This window comes from Protopterus annectens, chromosome 3.part0 (assembly GCF_019279795.1).
Source record: "Protopterus annectens isolate FY-2018-M chromosome 3.part0, PAN1.0, whole genome shotgun sequence".
Lineage (NCBI taxonomy): Eukaryota > Metazoa > Chordata > Ceratodontiformes > Protopteridae > Protopterus > Protopterus annectens.
The window spans coordinates 1,951,707,503-1,951,727,502 of NC_056731.1; the positions used below are offsets into that span (position 1 = coordinate 1,951,707,503).

The 20,000-nt window shown below is 38.2% G+C and overlaps 2 protein-coding genes across 2 annotated transcripts in view; one reads left to right on the forward strand and one right to left on the reverse strand.

The window, feature by feature from the left end:
* Window positions 1–12,310, reverse strand: part of SETD2 (SET domain containing 2, histone lysine methyltransferase) — a 3,532,865-nt gene extending 3,520,555 nt beyond the window's left edge. The window contains exon 1 of the mRNA XM_044066027.1: window positions 11,804–12,310. Within this exon, the coding sequence (XP_043921962.1) occupies window positions 11,804–11,838 (35 nt within the window). The 5' untranslated portion in view covers window positions 11,839–12,310. The remainder of the gene's footprint in view (window positions 1–11,803) is intronic.
* A 103-nt stretch (window positions 12,311–12,413) lies between these two features.
* LOC122797233 (tubulin delta chain-like) overlaps window positions 12,414–20,000 on the forward strand; it is a 790,352-nt gene continuing 782,765 nt past the window's right edge. Inside the window, exon 1 of the mRNA XM_044066071.1 lies at window positions 12,414–12,545. The gene's annotated coding sequence lies outside the window, so the exon portion shown is untranslated. The remainder of the gene's footprint in view (window positions 12,546–20,000) is intronic.

Here is a 20,000-nt window from a genome sequence, read left to right on the forward strand (position 1 = left end):
TTTGTCCCAAAAAAGTGGGACATACAGCTTTCTCCACGGACTCTGCATGACAAGCTAAAACACCCAGGAAAAAAAAAAAAAAAAAAAAAAAAAAAAAAAAGAGGAAAAAAATATATGCAACTGTTCTTCCATTGCAAGCTCAAAAAAAAAAAAAAAAAAAAAAAAAAGGCAACTCTACACTTTAACGCCATCTACTCTGCATTACACTCTACAGATTTTTTCCACTGCTGCTAACAAAATGGGTTGGATTTACAACAAACTGGTTAAATTAATGCCCGTCTTGAGGAATACATTTCCTTATATTAACCAGCTTTCAGAAACAGTGAATATTACAACATTCTGGTGTTTTTCAGACCATCATCTTTTTTTGTTATAATTATACCCTCATCTAGTCACTTCAAACAGATCGGTACTTTTCTGTTAATCAGGGCAATGCTAGCATGCGCACGCAATGATGACACGGTGGTTAACCTTGAAGCGGTGGTTCATGCCTAAAACAACTCCTATACTTCCGCTTAACATCCATAGCTCTTTATCACATCCACACTTTTTGGGTCCAACTTCTTTAACCAAGCAATTTATTAGCTGACAGAAGTAGCTAGGAAAAGGACTTGACAAGCAGCAGTAAGGTTGCCAATGTTTAACTTCTCTTCTGCAGTACACGGATCATTTACTTGCGATTCATATTTATGTTCATATTTTCAGAACCAAGAAACTGACATTCTGCTAAAGAGTACATGTGAAATGCCATACTGGGAGACTGACAACTGCCACATTTATCAACACTATATTGGTGACAGTGACTTGTGTGGCAGTGGGCGAAACCCTAGAGATTGAAAAACACATTTACACCAACACGTTTTTATTTCTCCACAAATGCCTTAACTTGCACTCCAGACAGGAAGTTGTCACAGTCAAAAGCTTACATATTGTTAAAATAGCCATAAACATAACTTGGGAACCGCAATCTAGACAGGACTACTTGGGAAACTTAGTAAAAAAATATTTAACTCTGAACTTGCTTGTGTTATAAATTAGTATTTACGAAAACACTACAAATCCACCATTAATCGCTGTGGAATACTGTTTGATGAAAATACTGGTGGTTGTAAACAGTTTCGATAGTTGTCCCATGTTTTAAGTTGATGTTTCATACTGTGCTCTGGTATACAAATATGTATGTAGCTGTTGATATTACTGCACCATGTGCATGGTAATTCTTTAAAAACAGGGTATCTGTTCTCATTAAACAACATGGGTGATCATTGCATGTGCGTGCTAGCGCATTAGAAGTGTTTCCTCGATAAATGGAAAAGTGCCAACGGATCTATATGTATTAAGTTTAATGTTAGGGTTTCTGTTTACTGTATGAACTGTCCAATTACTTCCCCGATTCCATGTCACCCAGCCCCATCTTCTGATGTACAGTGGGGGTACAGTTCTGAAATAGGTTGGCACATTTTCTGTAGTCTGCAGCAGATTTTTTTTTTAAAAGTAACCAGAATGCAACAGTCAGTTACTCAATAAAAATAAATAAATGCAGCCATATTCAAGTGAAAGGCAACAAAGAAATCTAAAACAGGCCGAAATACTGTGTATAGTACTTTGCATGCAGAGTAATAAAAATTATGCAAAAAACTAAAGTAGTCGTCTCGCAATAGATTTTTAGGGAGAAAACTAATCGATGCGTGAAATCACCTCAATGCAGATCTACTATAAAGCAAGTTTGCATGTTATACCACAAGGAATGCACCTTAACTTAAACACTGACAACTCCATTTTTCTCCATGCAGACCATAAACATCTTCTGAAGAAGTCTATTCCAAGGTTCCTACTTCCCGCTGCCTTCAACTCCTCCACTGTATTTCCTCTTCAGCACTGTGCGCGAGAATTTTTCACGCGCTAGTTCCTCACTACAACACAATTTTCTGCTTTTTTTTTTCAGTCTCTCAAACCAAAGGTATTGTTTCTCCCATCTATACAGTGGAGGAGCAGACACTCCCCTCAACTCAGTGAGGATAGTGTACCTCACTGAACTGAAATTCCCTCCCTTTACTAAAAATACTACTCACCCTTCTTCCTCTTCACTCCTACATTTTCGTCTGATGCCCAAGTAAGTGGTGGGCCCTAGGGTGCTACTATGACTGCCACAAACTTCTGTCAATGTCACCCTTCTTTACTCCTCAAACTCCATTATCTCCCCCAATCTTCTCAAAGCCCTCCTCTACTTAAGTTCTGTAGGTTAAATACTTCAACCGTGAAAACATTTATACCTTCCGTCACGAAAGGAGATACTGCCAGCCCAGCTATCTGGTATTGTGTAAATTATATACGTCATTTGTGAATATCAACATGATTTGTTTGCTTGTGTTACAACTGTATTAGAACTGTATGTTGTCTGTATATCAAACGACAGGTACAGAAGCATGTGTTGTAAAGGTACTTTACAAAGAAGAGCTTTTGTAAAGTACTACACTAAAATGTAAGCACAGCATACCCTATTGAAACGGAAGAGAAACTTACCTGCACTGTTGTAACTGTCTGGATGTATATATTTCAACAATGGAAACTGCAACACAAGTTAACAGACAAATAGATTCAATTAAATTACTTTATGACAGCAAGAGACAGGATGTCTATAGTAGGAAGCTCTGTGTGTTGTCTTGAAAGAGATAAAAAAACACTTCTACATCTCAAAAAGTGTAGTAATTATTATTTTATGATTTCCAGGATCTGCAAACATATGAGGGAAAGCTTTTATGTACTTTCAGATGCTAAATGCTACCAGCTGCATCAGTGGGGGGTTTCACCAGAGATAAAGTCAGATGACAGGAAACGTTATTCTGCAAGTATCCCAGCAGTAGTATCTGGGATATTAATTTGGGGAAGTCTCTTAGGAGACAGACTGAGCATTTTGTCTTTGCCCTGACATTATCAGCTGAAAGACCCACTCACCACATCAGCCTGTTTGATCTATAAGCAAGTTACCTAGGGTACAGTAATTTTTCTTAGAAACAGTCAGGAATATAGTGAAGTATAGCTTAGGTGTTTTCTTTATTAGATATTATCCTGCAAGGCTTTATTTCTTGTGATTTTGAACACTGATGTAACTGGATTAACTACAGAGCATTTTCTTGTTTATTAAATATACTTAAAAACATCACTGCGGCTGATATTTGAGACATATATTTAAGTTCTGAGTGTACTTGCATATTTAACATCACAAAGCAAGATCGGACGCCCTTTAAAGGGCCTTAAAGTAGCCGATAAGGATGTGGCTGGTGACAGTGATAACTACCTTACAGTCTGGCCAAAAGGCGGCATATAGCTAGTAAACCTGTGCCAGCCTTCCCCAAGTGTGTGTATATGTGTGTATATATATATATATATATATATATATATATATATATATATATATATACACACATGTGTGTGTATGTATGTGCTGAAGGTCTTGGTATGGCCACTCAGCTAAGAGCTCAACTCTACAGCTGTGCCAGTACGCAGTCTTATTGGGAATCTGGAGAAAGAGGAAGAAACCAACCCCAGAATGACTGGTCTATATGCTCTTAAGTGAACCTGCACTTTGTTTGTAAACTTGTCCTCCTCCCAATGTACATCCCCCACTATTGCTAGTGGCAAGGATTGAGGCTCCTTGATTACTGGGCCAGTGGTGGGGCATCACACCTTCCATTCACCTTGTTTACCCCACTCTACCCATCTATTCTGTAGATCGGAAGGTAAATGCCACAACTAGCTCAATTTTTCTGTACCCTACAGGTTTATCCATCTTTGCTCTTGTATACACTGTACCTGTGCTTCTACCAAAATCCATAACTCACATCTACCAAGCAATCATGACCTTACTCTATGTCCCCTAAAGACAAAGGCAGATCACCTTAAACAATTATATAACCTCATACTTTTGAGTCCTGCTGCAGAAATATACTCAAGATTGACTGTCCACCTCGAAGAAAGCACAAACTCGACATGCATTAACGCAGTTTCATAATCCTCATTATAACTTACCCGGGTTGCTTCAACTTCATAAGGTTTCACTTAAAACATTACACATTTCTTTCTATGAATTCTGCAGCATTTTAGGACAATTTTTTCCATACGTTTTTACCCTGTTGAAAAGATACAGAAAAAGTGAACACGAGATGCAGCCACACTTCCTCCTCCTCTTGTGTTTTATTTTTAATACGGGGAGGACTTTTAAACAGAGCTAAGTGTTCTGATGTTGTGTGGCATTCTTACTTTTAAGTAACGTAAATATGGCCAGTATGGGCTCCTTTTGGTTGAAATGATTAAGTGAGCAGAGTGCAAAAGAACTTTTCGCCTTTCACTCTGCCATACTTGCCCACGTGTGCTGCAGTGCAAGATCCCATCATAAGTTTTCAAAGGATGGGAAAACAAGCTCACCCTTTTTTTCCAATTTTGGAATGGATTACATACCATAATACCAAAAAACATACATATGCTAATTAAATATACCAACTCAGGTCGTCTCTTAATACATCAGTAAAATGGCATCTTCCCCAATCTTGGTACCATGTTGATCCGATCCTAGTACAATTCTATCAGCTCTCTTTCCTGTCAATCAAATGCAGCAGAGAAAAGCTGCTGACCAAAAATCAAAATCTAGTATTTTTCATAGGAACCACATTATAAAAATCAGAGTTTATCTACATACACACACGCTTCTACCTACAGGGGGTTGGTGGTAGGGTTACCCCGCCCCTTGTGTTATTCTCCGATATGGCTGTATCTATGTTATTTGCACTGCACCTCTCTCAAACTGACATTTATAATTTCATTTAGACTGCACTTGCATTGTCCTACATGACAAAGTTTCTCTGAATCTTTGAACACACAGACACAGCCTTGGATGTGGAGAGAATCCTATAGGATCTCACTACAAAATACTTATTTTGCTTATGAACCTGTGCACTACGAAAAGGCTATACCAGTGTCTTAAATTATTCAATTTTCCTCCTTTGTATCTCAGGGGGAAAGACTCGAGTGCCATACAACAGGCTTTACTGTCGCATCACAACATATGTTAATTGCTAGAGTCAAAGTTAGAAACTGCTTTTCTACAGAAGTACATTGCGTTTCCTAACCCATAATGCTTTCTAAATATTACTCCTCATTGCCCTACACTTAACTGGACATAATAATAAAACAGATAGTTCAGAAAGTGAATGTCAGAAAGTGAATGTCAAAAGCAGTGAACTTAAAAGTACAGTCAGTTAACTATTTAAAGACCCTTAAAAAAAAAAAAAAAAAAAAAGCTATTATTAACAGTACATGACACTTCGGTAAAAATAGCGCGTCACATACATACACTCAGTTATATGTTTAGCACCTTACTATATCTGGAAGAAGGTTTCTTTGTTGTTTTGGCTCAAACAAAAGTGTTAATGTTATGGTCGCTGTGTTGCATGCAGTACTGGTCAAAGAAATCCGGCAGAAAATATGAGAATAAATGTAGTCTCTAATATTGTTTGTACAACGCTGTTGTCATTCTTTTCCTTGTTAAAGCCAAATGATTATCCATAGAATAAAGAGCTGATTTACTACTAGGAAGTCCGCTATAATAAACTACTTCATCTTAAAAACTTTTCCCCTCTTGCAGTTAAACCTGCTTGAAATATCTCCTTGTGCAACATAAGGTGCTACTCACAAGTTGCTACTATACTTGCAACACCAAGAACTCTACTGCATTAGTGTAGAATACACCTTTTCTGTTATGCACCCACACTTTGGAAGTCTCTTCCTGTTTATCTAAATACGCGTCTACTCCCAAGTTCAGGCTAAAATGCAATACTCTCTCAAACACGTCTAGTGTGCTTGATTCCCCAAGGGCCATGTCACCTGACCACTACTTACTCTTCTCTTACTTTCCTTGCCTCCTTTGTTTTCATTACTATTGTATTGCATTGAAAATTTTTGTGCATTGTTTGACATTTACTCATTATTTTTTTTTTAATATTTTCAAGAGAACAAGAATGTGCGTTGAGAATGTTATATACGCTTGGTTTTCTGTGTGTTACCTGCACCGTTAAATGAAATGACATGTGCAATAGCTTACTGTGTTTCCGCTGATTTTCTGATATGAAATGCAACGCTCATGTTCTGTACTTTTGCCGCTAAATGGCTTATATGCAATCGTGAATAAAGTGAAAAAAAATTACAGCTATGATGCACCTGAAAGGACTTTTGACATGTTTACACTTGCAATCGTCATTTTCTGTAGTTTTGCTGCGTTTATCATGAATAAAGTGAAAAAAAATTACCGATATGTGTTCTATGTGTTCGTAGACTTGTACTTGCATTTCTTTCCAATTCAATTTGTTTACATGCTTACATGACATTTCGGAATATATGTACAAACAATTCAACGTGTTCTTTAAGGCCGGAAAACATAAATATTCATGCGCGTTTGCCTAGGAAGCGTGTTCGGGGCGGGTTTTGCTACTGCACATCCTGCGAGGTACTTCACTTGGAGATTACCAAAGATTGACAGACCAATTGATCCAGATAACCAAATATTGCATTAATATTCCCTTAAAGTGGGAAACAGAGATGGAGCATTGCAGTCCTTAGAAAACCACATTTATCCATCCACTCAAACATTTATATTCAAACCTCCACCACATGACAAAAACACACCAAACTAAGTAGCACACATGTAAACTGGATTTCAATTTCACATCAGGTGGCACAATGCCAGGGCACTTCTATGGCTAGGCTTACAAAGGCTCCAGGAGAGCATTAACCCAATACAAACCTACGAACTAATATACACACATTCACTGCATATATAAAAAAAGAGCAATGCTTGCATGAATTGCCAGACAACTGCTTGTTTAAAATAAAATATCCAATTATACCACGTGCTTAACTATAACATACACAATATTCACTTTAGCGCCTCTAAAACTATTTTTATTAAAAAGATCAAGCGGACCCTAAATATCCATATAGCTATAGACCCATTTCTCTTCTAAATACACACCAAGATCCTGACCTCAATACTCGCAAACAGAGTTAAAACTCTGATAGAGAACATCATTTCTCCAGAACAATCTGGGTTTACACCATGTAGACAGACCAGTGACGACACTAACATTAGAAGCATTAATATCCTTTGCAAATCAGTGAAATATCAACATCTTCACTATGGTAGTAGATGCCCACAAGGCTTTTGATAGGGTCAATCTTGAATTATTGCTGCACGTTACCTCACTTTTTGACATACCTAAAAAGTTTATACAGATCATTCAAATCCTCTATAGTAATATATATATATATATATATATATATATATATATATATATATATATATTATATATAATCTATATATATATATATATATATATATATATATATAATCTATATATATATATATATATATATATATATATATAATTTATATATATATATAATTTATATATATATATATATATATATAATCTATATATATATATATATATATATATATATATATATATATATATATATATATATAATCTATATATATATATATAATCTATATATATATAATCTATATATATATAATCTATATATATATATATATATATATATATATATATATATATATATATATATATAATCTATATATATAATCTATATATATCTACATATATCTATATATATACCTATATATATCAAAAAAATCTATATCTATCTCTCTCTCTATCTATATATCTATATATCCACACACACACACAAAACATGGTCAAAACAGAACCTTGATTAAAAAAATAAAAATGGAAGACAAGGCTGCCCACTACCACCCTTTCTTTTCAACCTATACCTAGAACCCCTATTTCTATATATTAAACAAAAAATACATAAAATCCCCCCTCAATACATAACTTCAAAGTTTCTTTCATCATTTGCAGACGATTTAAACATACTTTACTACACCAAGCTCAAGCATGACCAAAATAATAACCACAACTGAACAATTTTCTTACATGTCTAACTACAAATTAAACCTTAATAAAACAAATATGGTCCCCTTAAGGCCACCTAGACTCAACTCCCTAATAGCGCTCTTAGACAAAATAAAAATAAAAGAACAAACAAAATACTGGAGAATTACTTTCTTTCAGAACAAGGAATTCTACCAACATAACATAACTCTTAAATGGCAAAGCATAAGATTGTACAAGATGGAATAACCTTAAAGCTACCATTTGTGTCTAAAAGTATCAATAATTAAAATTAAGATACTACCTAGATTAATATATCTATGACATCTCAGACTATACATAATAAACTATACATAATAAATTCTTTAAACACGTTTCTAGCAAAATTTGTATGGGAACCTAAAACGACCAGAATCCCCTAACAAAAACGAACACTTCCCAAGAACAAAGGGGGGTCTGAACTTGGCAGATTTCTAAACTTACTACTCTATCAACACTAATAGAATACTGATAATAGCAGAGTATGACCCCTCGGCAAAGATTGCTTCACCAACCTGGGTAACATACTATTTTTATATAAAAACACTAGACATCAATCCCAAAGCGCTTCCCTTCTTAAATAAAAAAAAAATTTACAAGCCTGTAACATTAGCCACCAACACATTCTATAAATAGAACAAAAACTTTTTCACCCCTTAAAACCTTGGACAAGCTATGTTAATACTACAACCCCTGCATAAAAATCCTAACTTAAAAATAAACAAGATGCTAAACATAGACTCCTTCCCTCGGTTAAAACATAAGAGAATCCAAGATATTTACCCATTCCTCAATAGCACAATTCATGAATTAAGAAGCAATCTAAATTTACCTAAAGCATATATAATACTTTTACGACAAATCAAAGAGGTGTGCTCTAATTACTTCCAAAACCTTACCATGCTCGAAAGTGACATCGAAAACTATATCCTACTTTGGAAGACTGTTTAAAATTAAGGAAAACAATAACTAACTCATACAAAATGATAGGGGAAATCAAATTCCAGAAAGACATTCTCTTCTCTAATTACTGGAGAAAATTAAAAACTGACCCGAATGACAAACAGAAAAGGCAATCAACTTAACATTGAAAACTATTCCACAAAAAAAAAAATCACTTCCACACAACTCATGATTAATAACAATGCTTATTTCACCCCAGCAATTCTTAACAAATTCAATGCAACTAAGTCGCCATACTGTCCACACTGGAAAGACCACATTGCAGACCTAATACAACCAAATACATATATTCTGGAGTTGAAAATGCTTCCCTTAAGTTACAACTGCAAAAAATGGGGGTACCAAGCTAACCCACTTACGATTTTCTTACAAATGAAGCTATATAGAGTTCGCAAATGGTTAGATCCTGAAGGTATCTCTTGGGAGTAGTTCAAGAAATATGCTACTAAACATCTATTAGCATATAAAATAGTATTGGACGAAAAACAAATATATGAAAGCCAGAGCAATCTGGAACAGTCCTATAACATCTTATTAGCATAAAGCATCAGGTACACCATATCTTAAATGAACTGAAAGTATTCCTATGAGTACATACGTAGAACCATTTTTGTATGTGCTGTTTTTTGACTAAAAAAATTAAATTGGGAAAGCATCTTTGTATATATTGTAATTGGGTATGTTGTATGACCTACGTTTCCACTTTATACACAATGTAAAACATGCAAATATGGTCATTTTGTAAATATGGAATGGTAAAAAAAAAAAATTATATATATATATATATATATATATATATATATATATATATATATATATATATAAATATATATATAAAAATATAAAAAATCTCTAGAGATATCTCCCCAAATGCAGGAAAATTGTAAGCAGGTCCAGTAATTTACTAATGCAGAAAGGACACAAAGTAAAACAAACCAGGGTAGATGCTCTCCAAAGCCTGGAAGGAAGAAATAAATACTCGTATGCCACCCACTGTAAATCCTTACTGCAGTTTCAACACTTTAACATTTACCCGCTTGTACCTTTTGTAATTGAGTGTTACTACAATCAAATACAATTCCCAAACATTTACATTCCCCTCTTGGAGAGGCGAAAAGTATCAAGGTACAGGAGTACTCCTGTCAAACATACTTGTACAAAAATATGTTAAGTGATGGAATTGGCCATTCAACAGTTTCATAAAACACAGTGAAGCCAGTGAATGCCAAAGTTACTTGCAGTTCCAGTAAGCACCCAGCCCATGACAACAAAGTCCTGATCTTTAACACATGCAGCTTTCCACATGAAGCTGGCAAAAGGGAATTCTAATAAAAATGTACAACTCACGTGAGTATCTTTAAAAAAAGTTTGAGGATCTAGTAGCTTTACCCATAAGCATCAATACGGAAGTACCAAATTGAGCAAATATCCAAGTTTATTTACAAGTAAATGACAAGTTTGTCAGTTAAAGAATTTCCCTCTTCACACATGTTTGATTACAACAATGTTCCCAAGTGATAGTTTGCAACTTCTATAAGACCATGGATTTGAGTTTATTCTGCCACTTAAAGTTCGGAATGTTCGATTCAAAGAGTGCAAGAACACTCACTGTCATAAAAATGAATTCTACCCTCACCAGTACAGTTTTACTGCAATCCAACTTTCCCCAGATAGCTTACAGCTACACGAAAACACATCAGACATGTTATTCACTAAGCAACCCACGTGTATCACAATGTTAAAGAGAACAACCCTGCAGCACCTCAACCCACAAACAATTTGCTGTAGAATACTACCAAGTTTGCCACTGAGCTCTAAGTAAACGTCATGCACACCATCGCAGAATTGCTGTGCTACCCATAAAAAAAACTAGTCCAGGCTAAGGTAACAGAAAAACATGCATCTACTTTTACACTACAAATTAATCAGTTTTGTCACATCATTAAACAAGCGTTGCGCATTACTTTTAGAATTGCTAACATTTTTCTGGAACGCACTCTTGCACTACGAATATATTCCAGAACATATAAAGTGCTATTTCCTTTTAGGACTTATATATTGCAATGCACACCACAGAGCAAAACAAAGCTACAAACTACTACAGCTTCCCCTCACAATAAATGAAGACCCATTTACATACACTTCTGGCCTACATTTCAACAGAACCCCCCCGGCTGCCAAGGGCTCGGTTTGTGTGCGTGCGCTAAACTGTTTATACAAAAGTCTCTGTCGAAAATATTTCGATAATCGACCCTTGTCTGAGGTAGTTTTTCTACCCGAGACCGGGGATCAGAGGCCTGCTTTGCTAGACAGTGAAGGCCTTCTTGTCAACTGGAAAAAAACATGCTGTTTTACAACTACTGATGTTTTAACTCGTTTCATTGTATAATATATACACCTACAGTGAAAAAACACATTGCACGTGCAAAAATATCCTCACAAACTTAAGGCACTTGGCAATCTACATTTCAGTACCCCAATGACCACCCGTCAAAACTATAGGCTGGGCGGGCGGCCCGTGGGAAACGGCTGTCGTTGCCATCTTTCACCCACGTCCGAAGTAAGCAAGCTAGAGTCATAATTAACAAACGTTTCACTCTCCAGTGTGACACGGGTGGAGAACTTCTTAAGCATTTTTTGGGCACTGAAAGACAGTAAGGCACAATGTGAATAGAGAACATGAGACAGTATTAGATTATGAGCAAACTGAAGTATACCCTCAAAAATGTTTGTAAACATAAGTATGTTTCAACGTCAAACAAAAACATTGCTTTTGCATGACAATGGTTTATCTCAAACAAACATGCGCAATGTTATTTCCTTTCTGTACTTACTCAGTGGGATGTTCAGGGTCATAGAAGTCCCCCATTTTCTGCACCAACTGTCAGCTGCAACACTCGGGTCGGAAATGTAGCCACCATGAAGAAACAAGATTACACGTGTAAACAAACCATAGATTCCTCGAAATGAAATACCATTAATTCACACGAAAAATAAACCAATCCGTATCGTAGCCATAAATCCATCCAGAAGTGTCAGTTTCTCCACAAAATCTCAACTTAAGTACTCACGAAAGGCCAAAACAAGTGTTTATCCAGTTGCTTTACCGAAATCAGTTGTTCAACACTGTATTCCTCCACTTCACTCACTATAAACAAAAAGCTGACAACTTTGCCTCCGCGATTTACCTGCAGTTGGATATATTCGATTCAAAAACTGTTTCAATTGATACTTTCTTTTCTTCCTTTAGTATGCCCCATATGTAATCCCAGAAGAAGCCAAATACCTTACAGGTTGTTAGAAGAGCCAGTCTTCTGAACCTTACTCTGCCAACCTCCTTACCTTCCCTACTCCCTCCTCTCAAAACGTCCTTCCAACCAAACGGAACTCGAGTTATTCTACTTCCTATTTGAAAAGAGCCGGGGAGGAGTGCGACGTGCCGGGGACAGCTGGTGTGTAAGTTGTTCAGTTCAGTTGTTACTGTGCAAACTGTCACTTCGGTTAACCATTTTCATTGCGTGAAAAGCTTAAATAGATTTATAGGAAACTAGACGCGAACTTTTACTGTTTGGAGAGGTATGATGTATTAATGTACTGATATTTTATTCTGACTACATTTAAAAATATTGAAGTTCTTTAGATGTGGTCATATTACTGTTGCGATGGGTGCAGAAGTTCATTGGTGTTAGAAAATGTTTCTCTTCCTGTTTTTCACAGTATTTCATGGTAGTTAATTGAAGTTTAATTTTAAAACGTTGATCTTGCAATTCAAAAAACGTCCCCCTTTCACTGATAATATAGCATACGGCGTTGTATACAATATATCAGTAGAACAGAGCAAATCTGTTTTACTAATTAAGTTGTGGTTCACAGTTACGCTATCATTTAAGCAAACCAGGACCCATATCTCTCAACTGTCCAGATTTTTACTGTATATTTTTTGGTCTGTTGCTTATAAAATTTATGGTTTTCTGGCACTCCACTGAATATTCAAGTCCTTATATAGTGGCATACATTTGAGTTTCATACTTCATATCTATCAGAAAAGTTATGCTATTTGTTATATGCAATTGATTGTTATTACAGTGGTAAAACTAATCATTTTTTAAACAAAAAAGTATGCTATTGAAAAATAGTTATTCTTAACAATATTCTGAGTTTGTAAGATAAATGTTTTAGGCGTCCTTGATTCTGAGCTTTTGTATCGGCAGTATTTTGGCTTTGACGAAATTTCTTACTCTTAGAGGTTGAGAAGTCTGAATCAGAAACGGAGACAAAGAAACATAAACATTTATACAGTGGAATGATCCTGATGTACCACTTTTCGAATGAACGTACTACATCATAATTTTGTGTTTATTACATATACCGTAGAAGAAAGGACAAATATAATCACGCTACTCCTTAGGAAAAGCAACCAGATTAAGTTGGTGGACATATTTTTTCTGGTTTTATAATTTGCACTGTGATTCCTCACATTTCTGTTGGAACTGTCTTCCCCACCCCTAATTTTCTGCCTTGTCTTCACCTGATATAACCGGTTTTTATAGCTTGTGCGTTGCTTAACTCCAGGTTCCCTTAATTTTGACCTGTTAATAACAGCCTGCATTTAAACTGTAACCTGTGCACTGAGAGAGAGCCTTACAAGACTATCTGCAAATATATAGAGCTGAGTATATTTTTCTGTATTATTCTGTATTATAGAGCTAAATTGTTGCTTAGATATCTGTTGTCTTACTGCTCTGCAAATATACAGAGATCAGTATATATTTTTCTGGTTCTATAATTTGCACTGTGATTCCTCACATCTCTGTTGAAACTGTCTCCCCCCCCCTCATTTTCTGCCTTGTCTTCAGCTGATATAACCGTTTTTTATAGCTTGTGTGTTGCTTAACTCCAGGTTCCCTTAATTTTGACCAGTTAATAACAGCCTGCATCTAAATTGGAACCTGTGCACTGAGAGAGAGAGCCTTACAAGACTATCTGCAAATATATAGAACTGAGTATATTTTTCTGTATTATTCTGTATTATAGAGCTAAATTGTTGCTTAGATATCTGTTGTCTTCCTGTTCTGCAAATATACAGAGATGAGTATATACTTGCTGCATAGGTTCATACTTGCTGCATAGGTTCATACTAAGCTAACTGCCCTTGCGAGCCATTGTAAGCCTAGTCAGTTATCCCTTGTGAGACTCAAACCCTGCACCTTGTGCTTGTAAGGCAAGCACCTTAACCATTAGGCCAACATTCATTGCAACATATATTTTTCTGGTTTTATAATTTGCACAGTGGTTCCTCATATCTCTGTTGAAATTGTCTTCCCCACCCCCACCCCCCTCATTTTCTGCCTTGTCTTCAGCTGATATAACCGGTTTTTATAGCTTGTGTGTTGCTTAACTCCAGGTTCCCTTAATTCTGACCTGTTAATAACAGCCTGCATTTAAATTGGAACCTGTGCACTGAGAGAGAGCCTTACAAGACTATCTGCAAATATATAGAGCTGAGTATATTTTTCTGTATTATTCTGTATTATAGAGCTAAATTGTTACTTAGATATCTGTCTTATTGTTCTGCAAATATACAGAGATGAGTATATATTTTTCTGGTTTTATAATTTGCACTGTGATTCTTCACATCTCTGTTGAAAATGTCCCCCCCCCCCTGTTCTTGGTTGTAGTTTAATTTGGTGGATTTTGCAGTGCTCACCCCACTGTAGATTTGATCTAGGACACTCCCCCAGTCCCATCTCTTTACCGCATTCTACCTAATAAACCTTTTCTGCACTTGCTTTTAGTCCTTTTTAATTTAATTACATTTTTTCAAACTGTGTGTGGAATAATATTGCTACATACTCAAGTGTGCCAGCTTGCACTGCATGTGAATTGTTTTTACTACTGTTTTTGCTACTTTTTTGGAAAAAAAAAATTGTAAGGCTGTTTCCTACCTTTCCTGTAATTAGTGTTCCAGATACAGATTTGCTGTATCCTTGACTGTTCGTAAGCTTCTGAGCCCCCCAAGCCTTTCTGTGTTGGAGGGAAGCCTTCTAGCTTATCAGTGGGAGTGGTAAGCATTAGGTAACCTGTCTACCACATAAGGAGTGGTTCTGACCCAGAATTTGTAGTTATTGGCCATTTGGGCGGTCTTCCATCTCACTCAACTTTCTGATTTGAAGGCCTGCATTTGCACTTGTTTCTGTCCTGTAACTCCTGGGCCCATCTCATTTGCTCACTCAAAAAAAAAATTTTTTTTATCTGCTTTTACTGTATTTGTGTTTCTTCCTACTTTTATTTTGCTTTTGCGTCATCTTAATAGTACTCAATTGTATTTATTACTGCTTGGTGTAACTCATTCTAAGCCTTTTAGTTTAAGCACTTGGGCTTCAAACCAGTTGTTTTACATTAAGAAGGTTTGTGGTCTGCACTATAGTGGCAGAACAGGTAGCTTACATCCTTCTAAGTTGGGAACTGTTGATTGAGGGCTCAGTGTCTGTTATTCTAAAAGTGTATTAATTCTGGTTTAAGCACTTGGGCTTCAGGCCAGTTATTTTGCATTGAGGGTTCGTGGTCTGCACTCTTGTGGGATGAGAGGCTGGACTCTGCCCTTCTGAGCTGGGAATTTCTGGTTAAAGGCTGATAGTGCCTGCATATTTGAACTGCTTCTTACTGAAATTGGTACACCTTGTTTGCTGTAGCATAGACTAGATCCAGGCCTGCTGAATCTAGCTCTGTTTGTATGCTTGTTGTTTGTTGTTTGTTTGCTTGTTATTTCCCTGAAACACTAATTCCACCTAAAACGTGGCTTTTCAGCGCTTCTGTGGATCCCTAGTGATATCTGCATTGCTTACTGTACTTATTTCCTTGTTTCACTTGAAAGAAAGTTACTGTTTGTTGTTTTTGCATTTAAGTTACCTGTAACACATTGCATTTAAGTTACCTGGCACTTGCTCACTAAAGCAATTATATAAGTCGGCACTAAAAAATTAAAAGCACTACACCCTCACAAACTCCCCTTGAGTACCTTGTTCCCCATTGGCCCTTTTTTCAATTATAAAGGAATTCCCAATACTATTCTAGCATGTCCAAAGGTTAGTTGTCAATCTCCTCTCCGGTCCAGCTGGTGAATCTGGGAATCTTGAGGCAATGTTACAACTGCCTCATGTACACAGACAACCCTCTCCTCCTCCCAACAAATTCCAACACATGTGAGAGATGCAACCATATAGCCAAACTGGAGGCTAAGCTCTCTCAACTCAGTACTGGCGTAACCAGTCAGGAGGAGTAGGAAACCACACTCACTACAATTCAATTCCAGTCTCACATAGACCTACCACGACAGCAAACCAAACACATAAACACACAGAAACATACTCAGAGGCTCTAAATAAAAATCTGCCTAAGCAGCAGAGACCTCCAAAGCAGACACCCAAGCAACCGCTACCCCAAAACAAAACACGTGCAACACATAGCTTACAAAGCCAGTGTGCCGAACAGTCACAGCCCTTAAGGCTAAACAACACACCTGATACACTTATAATAGGTGACTCTATTGTCAGGCACACTGACGTCCCGGGACGCTCAACAGGCTGAACAAGGAGAAGGTCACGGTGAGCTGCCTGTTGGGCGCTAGGATCCGCCACATAACACAAGCACTCAGGTCACTCCAAGGCAAGTACAAATATGACTCGGTCATTGTCCATGCTGGTGTGAATGACCTGAGATGTACCTCCCTGGACTACATGAAAAGAGACATAGAGGAGCTCTCTGAGCATGTAACCCAGGCCGGTATGACCCTGACCTTGAGTAGCATCTTACCCTCACCAAGAATGATGCCACAATATGAAGACAAGATGATCAATTTCAACAATTGGCTTAAGTATTGGTGTCATTCAAAGGGGATCCAATGCCTGTCAACCTGGGATGATATGCTCGACAAGCCACGATGCTTCGCTAGGGACGGCTTGCACCTGTCACCCCTGGGCTTTCGGATATTGGCAAAGGCTCTTGCTTCCCCCATAGTGCCTTTTTTATGCAAGGCTGAAAAGACAAACTCACCTCCATAGGTATCACAAGGGATAAGAAACTGAGTAATGCCACTCAACGCCAGAAGTCTGAACCTCAAGATGCACGCACTCGAAACTCTCCTTAGCATGGAGAACTTCGATATCTGTGCAGTAACAGAAACCTGGTTCATGGCTCCCGAGAGCACCCCAGCACTACCAGGTTATACCTCATACCATGATTTTCGGCCCCAAAACTTGGACCGAACCACAAACAGAGAGGGAGTATCAATATTCGTCAAAGATACCCACACCTCCAGGTTGGTGGCACAGCACAAAGCATCAGAGACTATCCATGTGCAACTAACAGTGGGTAAAACTGCCTTCCAGTTTATAGCCTGCTACAGACCACCCTCCCAAACCCAGGAACCCCACTCAGCCTTCCTAAGAACACTGGAAAAATATGAAGGTCTCTCCAAACACTATTATATTGGGCGACTTCAACTACCCAAACATAGACTGGGAGCATTACTCTAGGTCAAACACCCTAGCCCAAAGGTTCCTAGAATTTATAAACTCAAATGCTACGGAACAACTTGTTACCACTCCCACAAGAGGGGAAAACATACTGGACCTGATCATCACCAACATGGGGACTCTATGCTCCAGACCAGAAGTGTATCCCTCACTGGTAAGATCAGACCATAAACTAATCTCACTGGATATTCACATCCCGACCCCACCCCCTGCCCAGAAAACCACAGTGAAAAACTTCTCTAAAGCAAATTTCACACTCCTTTAAACCGAGGTGGAATCCTTCAAAGCCCCCGAGCCTGTGGAAAATAAGGCCCAGACCGCAGAATCCTTTATAAATGCATTCTATGAACACCTTCAGGAATGCATGGATCATGCAATCCCAAATAAAACCAAGACCCAATCCTCCAAAGGCAGACGTCCTGTCTGGTGGACCCCAGCCATAAACAAACTATACAATAGAAGGAGGAAGCTACTACATGACAGAGCAAAATCCCAAAAAGGGAAGGCATTTCTGATCAGTATTAGCAAAAAACTACGGGCACTCATAAAATCGTCTAAGGCCAGCTTCGAGAGAAAAATTGCACAGGACACTAAGGATAATCACAAGGCTTTCTTTAGTTATGTTAGGAACCTGGGTGGTAATTCCCTGATATGCTCGGAATTAGTCCAAAATGACAAAAAAATACATCGAACCCACAGTCATTGCCAACATCCTAGCTAACAGGTTCAGCGCAAACCCCCCCCCACTCCCCACCAAAAGGGCAAATATCTATCCCAGCAGAGGGCTGCCCCCTTGACATCTCAGATGCTCAGGTAAGAGCTGCCCTCTCCAAAGCAAAAAACACAGCATCAATGGGACCAGACAGTGTCCCGGGCTGCATCCTACATGAACTCCAAGAAGAGCTAAACCCAAACATAAAACTACTGTTCAATCTCAGCCTTACTACAGGATATGTACCCAAAGAGTGGCGTACAGCAACAGTGGTCCCTGTCCACAAAGGTGGTGCCTCAACGGATCCTGGAAACTATCGCCCCATAAGCCTGACTAGCTTGGTCTGCAAAGCTATGGAAAGTATCATCATGGACCTCATAAATAAAGATATTAGGGACCTACATACACTGGATCCTACCCAGTTCGGCTTTGTTAAGGGCAGATCCTGCCTCTTAAACCTGGTTGATTTCTTTGAAACCGTCACCAAGGCCATTGACGAGGGGAAGGTGGTCCACACAGCCTACCTGGACCTCGCAAAAGCCTTCAATATAATACCCCACTCGGGCATTATAGATAAGCTCACCAGCTTAAATATAAACCCCTATGTCACTAGATGGGTTGCAAACTAGCTCAAGGACAGAACCCACATGGTTAGAATTGCTGGAGCCATGTCAGACTCCAAACCAGTTACGAGTGGTGTCCCACAAGGCTCAGTCCTGGGACCTCTCTTGTTCGGTATATATTTCTCGGAGGTACAGGCCAACATGGAAGGACTGTGGCTGACCAAGTTCGCAGATGACTGCAAACTGGGCACCATAATCGACTCTCCAGCCGACACAAGCATCCTCCAAATGGGCCTCATAGAAACAGACAACTGGTGCCAGAGCCATGGCCTCAAGCTAAATGCCAAAAGTGTATAGTCATCCCCTTTGGCAAAAACAAAGTGCCCACAAATTACCACATAGGTGGTAATCCATTAAGTACAGAAGAAGTAATTATGGACTTGGGGACCCAAGTTGATGGCAATCTCTCATTTGACAACCACATGGCCAAAGTGGTTAGAAAAACATTTTATATAGCCCACCTAATCATGAAGGGATTCACATCTAGATCAGGGGAGGTCATCGTGCCTCTTTACTCATCCCTCATTAGGCCCATAATTGAGTACAATGCCCCTTTTGGGATGTACCTTACCAGACGCCTGCAGCAACTGGAAAGATCCCAAAAGTACCTCACCAAGAGGATCAAAGGTCTCAAACAGATGCCATATGCTGCCCGGTTAAAGAAACTCCAGCTCTACTCAGTGGCATACCACCTGCTCAGAGGCGATCTGTGCCTGACGTATAAAGCCATGTCCATCCTGGAATTAATGGACATGCTGCACCTCAGAAAATCCAAATCCCATCGAGCTACGCGCTCGAGAGACTTGAACCTCGGCACTGAAATAAATAGGACATGCTGGAGGGACAGATTCATAACCCAGAGGCTCCCTTCACTCTGGAATAAAATCCCAGTCCAGCCAGGTTAGGCAGAGTCCCTCATTGACTCTTTTCAAGAGGAATCTTGATGAGTGGATGGGAGATTGTAGGTTTATCCCGGGTATCACTTCTGTGTCACTGTTAGACAGAGGCACAGTTTACTAACCTCGAAAAAGGGCATAGCAAAATTAATTTAAAATGGGTGGTGAAAGCCAAACACACTCTGGCTAGGCTTATAAATGCCCTAGGCAGATAGCCTAGTATGAACCTATGACAGCTCCTAACATTTTGATTACACCCACTGGTT